The following is a 15,482-nucleotide window of genomic DNA, read 5'->3' as shown; positions in this document are numbered from 1 at the left end:
GAACCTGGCCAGCTGCAGTCCATGGATTCGCAAAAAGTCGAACATGATTGAGCATGCACGCAAGGATATGCATTGGGCTTCCCTGATGGCTCAGTGGGTAAAGAATCCACCTGCAATGCAGGAGACACAAGAGACTCGGATTCAATCCCTGGGTCAAGAAGATCCCCTGGAGAAGGAAATGGCAACCCACTCCAGTATTCTTGCCTGAAAAATCCCATGGATGGAGGAGCCTGGCGTGCTACAGTCCAAAGGGTCACAAAGAGTTGGACACAACTGAGCGACTAAGCACACACACAAGGCTGTGCAAATATTCCATTTCTCCTTGGTTTCACCCACCAACTTTAGAACTCTACAGCGAATCTTGCCTTCAGCAACTGTCACTGTGATGTGCCAATGGTGAGTTTCTACTTCCTTCCAGCAGGCTGTTCTAGGACACCTTCCCTGGCACGTGCCACATTATTCACAGTTCTGCTTAATCGCCTTCATGCTTTAGGGCTCAGTTCCAGCATTCCCAGCCCTGGCTGCCCATCAGATCTCCTGGAGAATTTTAAACATGTACTGACTGCCAGGCTTTTGTCATCGAAACCTTCGATTCAGTTGGTGTGGGCTAAGCGCAGGCCTTGGTACTTTTTAAAGGTCCCAGGACATATGCGCTGGAGTCTGTGCTGAGGACCACTAGCCTAGCCCAGTGCTCTTCTCTGGAAGGCTGCCCCACTGTCTTTGACAGAACTGGTTACTCCCATATCTGTGTTCCCAAAGACCTCAATTTCCTATGGTACCCATCAGTGCCTCTGAGGGTCTTCAAAGTCAAAAACTGGGTCTTAGCCAGTGTTTCTCAAGAGCCCAGAGCAGAGTCCAGCACCGAATGGGTTATTGGTGAGCATCTGTTGATGGAGAGAATGATTCAATCACAATGGAAGCAAAAGCAGGAACTATCTGCAAGATGTGGCAAGTTCCTGCCCACCTTCAACTGGGTTAGAAACTCAGGAACACCAGTGCATGTGTCAGTCATAATCATTTTTTCCGCTGTTACTCTGCTGCTGCTAAGTCGCTTCAGTCATGTCCGACTCTGTGCGACCCCATAGATGGCAGCCCACCAGGCTCCGCCTTCCCTGGGATTCTCCAGGCAAGAATACTGGAATGGGTTGCCATTTCTTTCTCCAGTGCATGAAAGGGAAAAGTGAAGTCACTCAGTCGTGTCCAACTCTCAGTGACCCCATGGACTACAGCCTACCAGGCTCCTCCATCTATGGGATTTTCTAGGCAAGAGTACTGGAGTGGGTTGCCATTGCCTTTTCCGCTGTTACTCTAGTCCTCAGCTTTCTAGGAAAAACAAAAGTCCCATGGCCAAGAAGTCACTGGCACATATATTGCAGCCATCTGTGCATTCACTGTGTTCTTCAGAAGGGACTTGTTCACATTTTGTCTTGGAATTGTCAGTAAACCAAAGCGTCAAGGCTACGCTTCTAACAAGAGGAGGTTACCTTGAACTGGCCTCCTTTGGTACATTTGCCTTGGAAGTCACAAAGATGGCAAAGACCATGCCTGTAAACACTTAGAGTAGAATGCTGTGACTTGTGTTCCAAACAAGTTTTATTTACAAAAAAAAATGATTGGCCAAATTTGGCTTTCAGGCTTTACTTTTTCCACCTCTGGGCTGGAAGAAAAGGGAATCATCAATGAAATAATTGCAGGGTTCAGTATAAAAGTAGTGCTTCAAAGGAGACCCATATGACTCTGGGAACGTCAAATAGGAGGACCTGAGAGTCAAGAAAAGTGCTCGTGGGAAGTGTCATTTTAGGTAAGAGCTGAGGGTGAGGAGTCATTAATGAAGTGAAGGGAAGGAAAAAATCATCTCAGCTGACAGAATAGCTGATGCAAAAGCCCTGTGGCCAAAGACCATGGCTCTTTTCAGACATTGAAATAAGGCCTGGGATGCAAGCTAGGAAGGCCAGAAAGGCAAGTGCGTGCAGAGAGCTGGAGAACCACAGGTAAGGATGTGGTCCTCTCCCCAAAACTGTGGGAAACTGTTGCTCTTTTGATTATAAGGCCGGGGTCCCCAGCCTCCAGGATCTAATGCCTAGTGATGGTCTGAAGTGGAGCTGATACAATAATAATAGAAATAAGGGCAAGTGAAAGCTGCTCAGTGGTGTCTGACTCTTTGCGACTCCATGGACTGTAGCCTGCCAAGTGACTTCTGTCCATGGAATTCTTCAGGCAAGAACACTGGAATGGTAGCCATTCCCTACTCCAGGGATTGAACCCAGGTCTCCTGCATTGCAGGCAGATTCTTTACTGTCTTAACTACCAGGGAAGCCCAATGAAAAAGGATGATTCAAGCATATTACATTTATTGTGCAATAGAAATAAGTGAAAGTGAAAGTGTTAGTCGCTCAGTCGTGTTCGACTGTTTGCAACCCCATGGACTGTAGCCCGCCAGGCTCCTCTGTCCATAGGATTCTTCAGGCAACAATACTGGAGTGGGTTGCCATTTCTTCTCCAGGGAATCTTCCTGACCCAGGGATTGAACCCAGGTCTCCCACAGTTCAGGCAGATTCTTTACCATCTGAGCCACCAGGAAAGTGCACAATAAATGTGATGCCCTTGAATTGTCCCGAAACCATTCCACCCCCTACGCCCACTGTGTGGAAAAATTGTCTTCCACAAAACCCGTGCCTGGAGCCAAAAAGATGGGGGACCGCTGTTCTAAGAGGTGATGTGACTGGATTCTCTTTGGAAAGTTCTCACTCCAGCTTCTGTGGGGGCATCCCACTGAGAGCAAGCGGGGGAGAGAGACTAGGGTGGTCCAGAGCACTTTGTTGCAAGCCAGAGCCCCGCCCCTGGAGCCCAGGGCTGACATGCAGCTCAGCCCTCTTTCTCTTACCACTTCCTTATTTTATGTTTGCTATTCTAACAAATCTTCCTCTCTCTCTGCCTCCAAATGAGGAGTCACATCGCTGGATGCATTTTATAGTCCCAGCTCCATCCCATTCAATTTTTCTCACCTTCCTTCTTTCCCTCTCCAGCCTGATCCCCCACTAACTTTGTAAAACTTGCAAGTTAAATTTTTCAAAGACTGGTTCTGACAAAGCAGAGGGAATTAGATTTGGCGAAACCCTTCATAAAAAATTGAAGACACGCTATATTAACATACATTGATTTATTCATAGTGTTTCATTACAAGTAAGTGAGGATCCTGTAATACCAGGAAAGGTGAGGAGAGCAGGCAAGTACAGTATATTATATTGACAGCTCGGTGGAAATTGAGTCGCTTTTGGATTGAATTTGGAGCGCAGAAAAGGAATTGGCTAGTAAATAAGGCATGAGTTTTACCACCCAGCGTCTGTTTATCAATGTAGTTGCCACCAGCCCAGGCAGGGGATGGGGGCGGAATTTCAAAAGGATGCTCCAGCACCCCGGGGTTCACAGCCACAGGCAGAACTGTTCGAACATCAGCCTCCTCCTTCCACCAGGAAAAACTGGATTCCAGCTGCACACAGCTCTCCAATCAACACAGGATTTTTCTCCGTTCTCCCAAGCCTTCTCCCACCCCAGGTCTTTGCCCAGTTGGTTTGTTCTGCAGAGAACCTAGAATGCTCCTTCCTCTGCCCTGACTCTGTATCATCCCCGGGTATTATTGATAGTTCAGTTTTCCCCTTAAGATACCACCCTGAGCACTTTGTCTTAGTTTGACATTTCTCAGGAGCAGAGCCTGAGACAAGGATTGGAGCATAGGCAAATTGTTGAGAACTTTGGGAAACACTAGGAAATGGGGAAGGAAAAGGAAGGTAGCCAAGAATGGGTGTATTTTCTAGCCAGCTACCTATGGAGACACATGGAGTGACATCGCTCAGGGAAATCCCCAGGGACGCAGCAACAGTATCACAAGAGAGGAGTCAGGAATGCATGTTTCAACTTCTATTAGTCCAGTCCCTGGGGGTGTGAATTACCTGGCTTGATTCTGAGAAGGGCTGAAGTGGGTGGGGTTATCAGAGGGAATGCTGTGACCACGCCCCCCCAGGACCTGAGGGGTGGGTGCCCTGCCAGCTCTGCTTTCAAAGTGCCCGAATCCTTCAGTTCTGTGCATGGCTCCTCCTGGACTCACTGCACTCCAGGCAAAGTCTGGCCTCTCTTCTCAACATGTGACATCAATTGCTACACTGCCCCTGCTTCATAGCAGAGAGAGAGGTTATCTTTTTCTCCAGAATGGTTGGTGCCCTAACCAGAAAGAGCCAACTACTAACTTCTTTAAACTATTTATTTATTTGGCTGCACTGAGTCTTATTTGCAACACGTGGGATCTTTAGTATCAGCATGTGAACTCTTAGTTGGGGTCTGTGGGATCTAGGTCCCTGACCAGGGTTTGAACCTGGGCCCCCTGCATTGGGAATGTGGAATGTTAACCACTGGACCACCAGAGAAGTCCCAACTGCTTATTTTTGAAGCCAAGTTGGTATATTCCCTTTTCTGCCTGGGTTTGGCCATCCTGGCAAGGATGATACATTCCTGACGGAAGACAATGGTGCAACGTGGCTGTGTAGTTGCCTCATTCTGGAACAGAAGACCCTGAGGACAGGGCCTGACCGGTGTTCATTGCATTCATTTGCTAGGGCCTGGCCACACAGAGCACACGCCCTGAAATACAGGAGTGTGCGGGGACTAGTTGTGAAGGAGCAAGTGAGTGAGTGAACAAACAGAATGAACGTATTCTTTGGTTACCTAAATGCGTCTTCAGGCCGGCAAATGTGGTTTGGAATAAAGAACACAGGTTTCAGAGTCCAACAAACCTGGGTTCATCTTTGGTCAAAGATAGGACATGGGATAACCACAACAAGGCCTGATCTATGGCCACACGTGATAGCCTCGTGAATCTCACACACACGATGTTGAGCAAAAGAAGCGGACACTGAAAAGTACAGCCTGTACAATTCCATTTATATAAAGTTCAAAGCCAGGCAGAGTTAGTCTGTGCTGTTAGAAGTCAGTGTAGAGGGTATTCTTGCGGGGGAGGGGAGATCGGAAAGGAGGAGTGAGGGGAAAATCTCAGGTCTGGTAATGTGTCTCTTGATTAGTTGCTGGTCACATGGTCCTGTCCAGTTAGTAAAACTTCATCCAGCTGTCTACTTTTCTGGATATAAATTATGGTCCAGTAAAATACTGCTAATAGAACAAACTAGATAAACCTGGTCTTCACTGGTGACCCAGATGGTAAAGAATCTGCCTATAATGCAGGAGACCTGGGTCTGATCCCTGGGTCGGGAAGATCCTCTGGAAGAGGGCATGGTGACCCACTCCAGTGTTCTTGACTAGAGAATCCCATGGACAGAGGAGCCTGGTGGACTTCAGTCCATTGGGTCACAAAGAGTCGGGCACCGCTGAGCAACTAAGCACATACACACACACACACACACACACACACACACACGCAGATAAAGCAAGTAAACCAAAAATCCTAAGTTTGCTGCTTTAACAGCTATGAAATTTAGAAATAAGATACTTAGAGTGTGATCCCTGGGGGCTGGTAAGGCAATACCAACTGTTTTGTTACTTTCACAGCAGGATAATATCATGCAGAAGTTGAGAGGGAGCACCTGGAAACCCTTTAGGGCTTTGACATTGCATGTGTGGTCAATGGATGTCTCCTTGCACGTGCTATAGAACTCACATGATGAGTCATGTGTGATGTGGTCTTTGAATCATTGTGGGTCTGCAGTGGAGGGGGAAACAGAACTGGGTCTTCATCATAGATATTTTAAAAAGCACTGATTTAATGCAGATTGTTTCCATTGGAGCCTCAGTTTCTCCATCATTAAAATGAAAATGGATATCTTGATACTCCCAAGGTTTTCAGGGAAGACAAATGACAATGCATGAGACACAGGCAGCACCTTGTGGAGTAGGGGATGCTTCGTGCATTTGTAACTAGCTGTCCAGATAGTTCTTATCAGGACACTATACGTGGACACTGCTCTACAGCCACACGGGCTTTCCCGACGGCTCAGCTGGTAAAGAATCTGCCTGCAATGCGGGAGACCTGGGTTCGATCCTCGGGTTGGGAAGATCCCCTGGAGAAGGGAAAAGCAACCCACTCCAGTATTCTGGCCTGGAGAATTCCATGGCCTCTACAGTCCATGGGGTCACGAAAAGTCAGACATGACTAAGCGACTTTCACTACAGCCACATTGTCCAAAGTGGTGACCCCAAGCCACACAAGGTCACTACACTTTTGAAATGTGGCTAGTTCAAGTGGAGATGTGCCACAGGGTAAAATATTCACTCGATTTCTAAGACCTAATATCAATAATAGAGTAAAACATATTTCATTAAATTTTTATGTTGATTGCAGGTTTAAATAATAATATTTTACATCTACTGGGTTTAACCAAATAGATTATGAAAATTAATTTTACTCTATGGTCTTCTTTTTTTTTCTGTAATGAATATGACCATTAGAAAATTGAGAGTTATGTATGTGGATTAAATTCTATTTCTACTAGACAGCAATGCTCCAGAGCATTGACAGTGAAGTATTTGGAGGCTGGAATCATCTGTAAGGTGGATGGTAATCGCTAAACTCCCTGACCACACTCGCCTGCCTTCTGCTTCCCTCCCTTGACGCTCCTCCAGGTGAGCTCCACTCAGCTTCCTGGGCGAGGCACTGATTGGCTTGTTTGCTTCTTGCACAGATCAACTACAAGGCTGTGGGCTCATTGGACCCGAGTGCTGACCTCTCCAGCCAGAGGGGCAAAGTGTTCAAGCTTCGGAATGAAACCCACCACCTCTTTGTGGGTCTGTACCCTGGAACCACCTACTCCTTCACCATCAAGGCCAGCACTGCAAAGGGCTTTGGGCCGCCCGTCACCACCAGGATCGCCACCAAAATTTCAGGTATCTGTCCTAGAAAGGGGAAAGGCAAAAAGGTGATGGTGTTGGTTTTTTTCCACTCCTAATATGCCTTGGAGTGGAAAAGGGCAGAGCCGACCATCACCATGTGATCTTGGAGCGACAAGGACAGTGCAGTCCCTTGCCTGTCACTACCATCATCTCATGAAGAAAACCTAATCCAGGAGCTTCCTAAAACATAAAACATATATCAATTGCACTAGACCAGAGGGAATGCCGAGTGATTTACTAAATAGCTTACCTAGCACACAGTTGCATTAAATAGTACATTTTCCTATACAATTTCATTTGTAAAAATGTGATTCATTTTCAAGAGTGTTCCTTTTGGCAGTGCAGGGCACAGCACAGGTGTTCATGTAATCACCAATGAATGAGTGAATGAAAAAATAAGTGAATGACCAGAGCCAAAGCAGCCCAAGATGTCACCTGCCATGAGCTGTAAGGCCCCCTCCCCCACCAGACAGCTTCAGAGCAGAATTATCTCAGATCTGTGTTTACAGTTTACATTGTTTCAGCATGCCCATGCAGTTCTGGTCCGCATCATACATATTTTGCATAGATACAAACCCATGGTGGTTTTGGTAGCTTAATGTTTCTGCATACCCTTAAACCATGAGCATCTTCCACGTTGCTACACTGCTTTCATTACAATGTTCTGTCAAGTGGATGGACGTAATTTAATTACACATTCCCCTGTGGTTGGATATATTTAGCGCCTCCATGTTTTTAATAAAATAATGCTTCAATGAACATGTTACAGAATAAAGTTTGATTTCTTGGCTTGGATTATGAATTTAGGATTAAATTCCAGAAATTGAAATACTGAATTAAAAGGGATGTAAGTTTAATAGCTCTTGGTACAAATGGCTAAATTACCTTCTCAGGGGATTAGGTTTAGTGATGCTCCTATCAGAAGAGAGGGTCTCATGAAGGAAAAAAAAAAAAAGATCAGAGCAAAGTTCATCACTGGTGTAATTTGTATTTGCATTTTATTTCTTTTTTTATTTTAATTTTTAAATTGTATTTGCATTTTAAATGTGTTTAAGGTTGACTCTACATTCACACTTTAAGTACTTGTATTTCCTGCATTTATCTGTTTATATGGTATGGAACTTTTTGATCCATGAAGGCTATCAGCCACATCATTGTTCCCCTCTCCAGACTCTTCTGTTTCTTGAAGGAACCGACAGGAAGGTTGAAAGTCAGGGTCTTCTTTGCTGAAAGCCTGGGATGCCATGTGATTCATCCAATCCTTCCCCAAATATCTCCCTCCTTGGCAACCTGGGTGTCTTGTGGAAAGTGATGGTGGGGTGGGGTGAGACCTGTGCTAAGCTCCCTTCTCTCTGTTCTCTGTCCAGCTCCGTCAATGCCTGAATATGACACAGACACCCCACTGAATGAAACAGACACGACCATCACGGTGATGCTGAAGCCTGCTCAGTCTCGGGGAGCCCCTGTCAGGTGAGGAGGGGTCTTAACCTGATGTTTGCCATTTTCTTTCTCTTCACCATGCACACCTCCAGCTGAATCATGCCACTGGCAATGCCTGTGGGCAAGACTGCCCAGGAGCAAGGCTTCCTGGAGGAAAAGGGTCAGCAGCTTCAATCCCAGTTCAGAGAGGCCACGGAGCCAGGAGCCCTCTCTCCCCACCGTGGGGGACTGGGACTGGCTTAGTGGGAAGGTGTGGATGGGGATCTGAAGAGGACTGGGAGAGAACTCTGTGGAACAAGCCTATGGTAAATTTATTTAGTCAGGCTGGAGGCCCCAGGCACACAATATCCCGGCAAGATCACCTTTACACACCCATCTGCCATTAATAGACATGTAGACAGATGCACCAAATGATCAAAACAACCTGCTCAGAAATGTCAAAGGGGACATGACCTCAGCGCTAGTCCCATTTATAGCATTGGTGTTCCACAGCGGACTTGAAGTCAGAGTCGTTCTACAGGTGTGTTAACAAGAGGCTGCTGGAGTCCTGACTGTATCTACAGCCCAGGCAGCGAAGGCATCTCTATAGCCAAGCTGACCCTAAGCAAGTCCCTGGGCTTCTGGCTGTCAGGAAGGTGGGCACCTCTTTTAAATAAGCTACCCTTTGTATCGTGGTGGCCAGAAAGTTCATCTGGATTTTCCATAAGATGTTACTGGCTTTTGCTCAGAGCTCAAGGGGCTACAGACCCTTGAAGCCAAGCAGAGTGTTCAGTGGAACAGCTTTCAAATTGGCTCAGTTCAGTTCAACAAGCATGCATGGAGTATTTTATATGCCAGGAATGGAGCAGAGTACAGTGTATGAAAGCAATTTGTTGATTGCTTCATTCGATGAACACTTCTTGAGCTCTCACTTGGTGCCACGCACTGCTTAAGTGCTTAGAACATGCCTGTGAACTAGCTGCAAATGACTCATGCTCTAAAGAAAGCTGGACTCTAGTTGGGGAGACAGAAACATGAAAACTTAGTTACAGGACAGCTCATGCTTGTGGAGATGCACATAGGAGCTCAGAGGACAGAAGTCCCAGAGGAAGTGACGGTGAGATGTATCTTTGTTGTTGTTCAATCACTAAGTCATGTCAGATTCTTTATGACCCCATGGACTACAGCATGCTAGGCTTTCCTTTACTACACTGTCTCTTGGAGTTTGCTCAAACTCATGTCCATTGAGTCGGTGATGCCATCCAACTGTCTCATGTCTCATCCTCTGTCGTCCCCTTCTCCTCCTGCCCTCAATCTTTCCCAGCATCAGGGTCTTTTCCAGTGAGTCGGCTCTTTGTGTCAGGCGGCCAAATGATTGGAACTTTAAGAGATATATCTTAAATGTTGTATGAGATTTCAGGGCGGTAAGATGGTCCAGCATGAGCGAAGGCATGGAGGCAAGAGGGAGCCTGATGTCATGGGGAGCTACCAGGAGCAGTTACATTTGCTGTAGCATAAAGGCCGAGGCAGGAGTTGGGAGCTACTGGAGGGGGCACTGGAAAGCCACTGAATAGCCACATGCAGAGTCTCTTTTATGATACTGGAGACTGGGAGATCAGCCAAGAAGGAGGCTATTGAGAAGGTCTAGTTAACTGTTTTCCACCCTGGTCCTACTCCAGAAATTATGGACAGTGGAGCAAATAGAATCAGTTGCCAGCAATTTGGATTTTCTGCCTGTTCTGTAGACTTTGAACAGTGTCTATCCTAAGTCAGGTGGGTCTTCAGGCCATCAAACAGGTATGTGTAACATTTGTGAGAGTATAATTTTTGCCTTGTATTCCACACATCAGTTGTTCCAGGACTGTCCTACCTGTGATGAACCAAAGCAGATGGTGGCTTTTTCATATCAGATAAGGATTACCGTACTGTCACTGGAGATTACCGAATGCTGTGTTTCTTCCTGTTATTCTCAAGCAGCATTGTCATTATCTTTCCTCTATGCACTATGACTAGACTTCCCTGGTGGCTCAGATGGTAACAAATCCATCTGCACTGCAGGAGACCTGGGTTCGATCCCTGGGTCAGGAAGATCTCTTGGAGAAGGAAATGGCAAACCACTCCAGTATTCTTACCTGGAGAATTCCATAGACAGAGGAGCCTGGTGGGCTTCAGTCCATGGGGTCTCTAAGAGTTGGACACGACTGAGGGACTAACACTTTCACTTTCATGCACTGAGATATTACTATACTGGTTCACCCAAAAAATTAGGGTGAACCTAATTGGTTCATTGATCCCTAATATGGGACCATTATGTCCCACATGTGCTAAGTCACTTCAGTTGTGTTCCAACTGTTTGCGCTCCTATGGACCATAGCCTGCCAGGCTCCTCTGTCCATGGGATTCTCCAGGCAAGCATACTAGAGTAGGTTCTAGTATCTTTGAGATCTCCAGGGGATCTTTGCGACCCAGGGATCAAACCCACATCTCGTACGTCTCCTACTTTGCAGACAGATTCTTTACCATTGAGCTACTGGGGAAGCCCTTGAGATCCCACATTTTCAAGCTATAAAGAGCTGGCTAGCTTCCATTTGATGAGCACACACTGGCTGTGTGCCTATCACTATACATAAACTGTCTGCCTCCTCACAGCATTGCAGTTGTAGCTTCCCCATTTTGCAGATATGGAAACTGAGATACACAAGAAACTAAGTGCGTTGACCCAGCCATGAAACACATAAGTGGCGCAGGCAGACTTTAAACCCAATTCAGCCACCCCTAAGCCAACACTCACTTCAGTCTAACCATACCACCTCCCTAGGAGAAAAGTCATACGTGATCTATTTTGGTGACATTTCCATTGGAAAAAAAATTAAAGTAAATGTCACTGCTCAGAGGGCAATGCCTGGTGTCTGGAAAAGTCTGGCTGCTTTACTTCTTAAGCTCTACATCACTGAGGGTGGCTCAACACTCATTTTCTGGAATTATTTTCAGACTCTTGCTTGGGCATTTGCCAAGAAGGGAAGAGACTAATCAGTGCCAGCCAGCAAGGCTTTCAGGACAACCATGGTGACAGCAGAAGCAATATCACATAGACGTCAGCTACCTTAATCCTGTGTCACCTTGAACTCTGGGCACTAGAATGCCCCTGTGGGAGGCAGTTGACCATTAAATCATTTAACAAATATTTTTTGAACAGGAAGTAAGCTAAGCCCTGAAGATATAGCAAGAAACAAGACAGACATATACCTATCCTCCAGAATCTTTCTTGCTGTTCAGTCACTAAGTCATGTCTGACTCTTTGCAACCCCATGGACTGCAGCACACCAGGCTTACCTGTCCATCACCAACTCCCTGAGCCTGCTCAAACTCATGTCCATCGAGTCGGTGATGCCATCCAACCATCTCATCCTCTGTCACTCCCGTTTCCCACCCTCAATTTCTCCCAGAATCAGGGTCTTTTCCAGTAAGTCAGTTCTTCACATCAGGTGGCCAAAGTATTGGAGTTTCAGCTTCAGCATCAGTCCTTCCAATGAATATTCAGGACTGATTTCCTTTAGGATTGACTGGTTTGATCTCCTTGCTGTCCAAGGGACTGTCAAGAGTCTCCTCTCGAACCACAATTCAAAAGCATCAATTCTTTGGCACTCAGCCTTCTTTATGGTCCAACTCTCATATCCGTACATGACTACTGGGAAAACCATAGCATTGACTAGGTGGACCTTTATCAGCAAAGTGATATCTCAACTTTTTAATACACTGTCTAGGTTTGTCATAGCTTGAGTCTTATCATTCATTGAATATGCATGTGAATGGGGCAGGGAGGGTGGGATTAAGGAAGAAAGGAAACAGAATAATGAAACCAGCAAAGCAAGGTAACATGAAGCCAGTTGGGACAGTGACTGTATTGGTTGAGAGAAAGAGTAGTCAGGCTGGAGAGATGAGCACAAACCAGGCAAGTGGACTGGCATGGAGTCCTGCAGGCTAGGAGAAGCAGGAGCCTTGAGAAAACAGCCAAGGCAGTCTGTGACCCCTGGACACAAAGAGCTGTCTAGATGCACTGGGTCAAGGATGCTCAGAATCGTATTTTATGTTAATAGCTAATAGTGCCTGTAATTCCATCGTAGCATCTGATTGTCACTTAGCCAGTGAGTAAACTGTGTGGAAAGTGCCATCTCCATTTCAGAGGAGAAGCTAAAGACTAAAATATTAAGTGACTGGCCCAAGGTCATGGACCTAGCTTCCTGCCCCTGAGTTCATTGCTCCACCAGGAAGTTCTGAGCTCCCCCTAGCTGGGATGTCAGGTGATGACAGAGTGACCTTCTGGTGGGGTTGCTGTGGAGTGAACCTCCACCAACTAGGAAGTGAGGGGTGGACAAGACAGCTCTGGTTGTGTGGGCCCAACCTGTAATTGATGAAGCCCAGCATGACTCTGAGTGGAGAGCCTTCCTGTTCTCCAGCAGACTCATACCTGAGCCTCAGACTCCAGGCCACCCCCAGGTAGGCTGTTCTTCCTCCCTCTGCCAGTGATGCTCTGATCCTGGCTGAGCCAAACTCCAGCCCCTGGTGAACTGCCTGCTGCCCCGTGAGTGAAGCCACATGGCTCTGACTGTGTCTGGTAGGACTGAGCATGGCAGTGGGGGGGCGCAGATCGGGAAAGGAAGGATTGCCACTGGGGGCTCCCACACCCTCATCCCTCCAGCCAAACCACCTTGGCGGCTTGGCCTATTTTTCTAACACGGAGATTTATTGCTTTTGCATTGCTTTCCCCAGGCCTTCAAAGATTTATTGGTTTTTAAGTGACAGAATCCCAGAATTGCTTAAAAGATCAATCAAATAGTGACTAGAATCTAATATTCAGCTCCAGCTCGCACACGCCAAGCCTTCTTCCCTCACGCCCTGCTTGTCATGCTGATGTATCTGTAGTAACCTTCATAAGAAAGTAACTTGGCCGTGAATTAATCATCCATAATGCAGTTCCAGAAGGGATGCCCAGGGCTGAGCCCCCGGTTCTGTAGCAGACCCTCCTCTGGACCCCCAGCTGGCTTCCTGAGAGCTGTCCTCCCCACTCTCACCACTGTCTCCTTCCTGTCCCATCACTCACTGGGACCCATCCACTCAGCTTCTGCATCAGCTTTTTTTTGGAACTTCGCTGACCAGGGATCGAACCCACACACCCCCTGCAGGGGAAGCTTGGAGTCTTAGCCACTGGCTTGCCAGGAATCAGTTTCGGGATTAGCTCTTTCTCCTCCCTCTGCCACTATCCACCCCGTTCTCCTGACCTGCCAGGGTGGCTTTCTGGTCTGCCTGTCATAAGTTCCTCTTCCTTCAGTCCATCCCCCGCAGGGTTTCTGAACTAGTCCTTTAGAAGCACAAACTGGATCAAGTTAACTTTCCTGCTTAAAATTCTTAAATGGGTCCCTGGCTTCCCACCGCATTAAGTTGAAGCTTCTTAGTACAGAATTCAAGACCCATTCAAATCTGGTTCTAACCTTCTTCTCTGGCTCTGTTTCCTTTTACTCTGTCCCTTTAATGGGCTTTACTCAACCAAGCCGTGTATGCTTCCTTCATCATTCTTTCATGAGCTTTTAATTATGTTATACATTTGTTTGTATATTTTACTCGGTTTTCTTTCTTGCATGTCCCTCACTAGACTGTGAGCTCCAGGAAGCCAGGAATTTTGATACTAATGGATCCCTTCCCCTGGAACAGGGTCTTGCTTTAGCAGGTACTCCAAAAAAGAGATAGAGGGAGAAAAAGAGAGAAAGGAAGGTGGGGGGTACGGATAAAGAAAGAGACAGAAAAAGAAAGAAAGGAAAGCTAAATTCAGCAACTCGGGTGGTACCTGGCAGAGGCAGGGTACTAGAACAGTCGAGACGCACTTCACAGGCCCTGCTTTTACCTGTCTCCTTGTGTGAGAGCACAGTCCAGTACAACTGCCTGTGATGATGCAAATGCCCTGTATTTACTGTCTGATAGACACCACTAGCAACATGTGACTATTAAGCACTTGAAATAGGACTAGTGAAACTGAGGAACTGATTTTTTTTTAATTTTTATTTTAATTAAAAGAGTCGCATATGCTACCATTTGGACATGCCACTCTATAGGTAAGACAAACGGAAAAAGAAAAAAATGCAGATGAGCCTGTGTATCTGGTCAGTGGTTTCCGTGAGAGTTCAGAGCAGAGCCTTCCATCATTGGCTGCGTGAGCTCAGGTGAGAGGAGGGCTTCCTGGAGGCTGTGTTGCCTGAGAACTGCCAGACGAGGGGGACTTCGACTCAGGAGTGGTATGTACAGGAGCTGAGGAAGAGCAGGTGCATGTTAGGTTCCGGGAACGTTGGGCCAGGGCACCAAGATGGGGAATGAGGCAAAGAAGTGGGCAAGAGCCAGGTAAGGCCTTCATTTGGGGTTTAGACTTTGTCTTGAAGGGTATGGGGAATACTGGCAGGAAGATGCTCAAGCTTTTGTCCTTCTCTAAGCAGTCAAGCCCTTGCCTGTTCCATTCTCTCTGCTGATCATGGCATCCTCCACCTCCCCCACACCCAGGTCAGATCTGCTGCATCCAGGACCGTCTCACATCCTGCTGCAGGATGTACCAGCCCCACCTTGGGTTTGCATGCTGCCTGGCCCCTCCTTGGTCAGCGACTTGCATTTTCAGTCTCTACCAGCCTGTGACCTCTTTGGGGGCAAAAACTGGGTCCCACAGGCTCAGACCTGAGATCTCATGCTCTTCCTACCACAGCTGACATCCCAGATGGAGACACTGGTGCAGCAGAAGCTCCTGGAATCAGATCCCCTCATGTGATTGACTTATTTCATGGCTTAGGGTCAGATTCTGAATTTCTCTGATTCAAGCTGCTTGTTGGTAAAATGAGAATGCCCATATCACAGATTGTTTTAAAGGTCAAATAAGCTAAAATGCATAAAGTGCCGTTGGTAGTTGTTCAGTTTGCTCCTGGGGTTGACCCAGCTGTTGAGACAAGTGGCGGCTGGCCACCCTGGGTCGGCCATGGCAGGATTATTCTCTGAGCCCTGCTACAGTTGATACCTGTTTGCTGGGTGCCTTCTAACACTACATCAGATTCACTGCAGGCTTGTGCTGGTGGGCATGTGACATGTCAGGGAGCGTGCAGTGGTCTCCAAAGGTGTCCCAAAATCCTCAAAATGAT

General features: G+C 46.9%; 1 protein-coding gene across 7 annotated transcripts in view; it reads left to right on the top strand.

The window, feature by feature from the left end:
- The window catches only part of PTPRT (protein tyrosine phosphatase receptor type T), a 1,099,906-nt gene that overhangs the window by 816,129 nt on the left and 268,295 nt on the right, over positions 1-15,482 (top strand). For all 7 annotated transcript variants that reach the window (XM_081556965.1, XM_081556964.1, XM_081556963.1 and 4 more), the window contains 2 exons: positions 6,687-6,888; positions 8,262-8,364. In XM_081556965.1, the coding sequence (XP_081413091.1) occupies positions 6,687-6,888; positions 8,262-8,364 (305 nt within the window). The remainder of the gene's footprint in view (positions 1-6,686; positions 6,889-8,261; positions 8,365-15,482) is intronic.

Source organism: Giraffa tippelskirchi, chromosome 13 (assembly GCF_054371585.1).
Source record: "Giraffa tippelskirchi isolate mGirTip1 chromosome 13, T2T-mGirTip1v1.2.pri, whole genome shotgun sequence".
NCBI classification, from domain to species: domain Eukaryota; kingdom Metazoa; phylum Chordata; class Mammalia; order Artiodactyla; family Giraffidae; genus Giraffa; species Giraffa tippelskirchi.
This window is presented reverse-complemented; position numbering and strand designations above follow the sequence as displayed.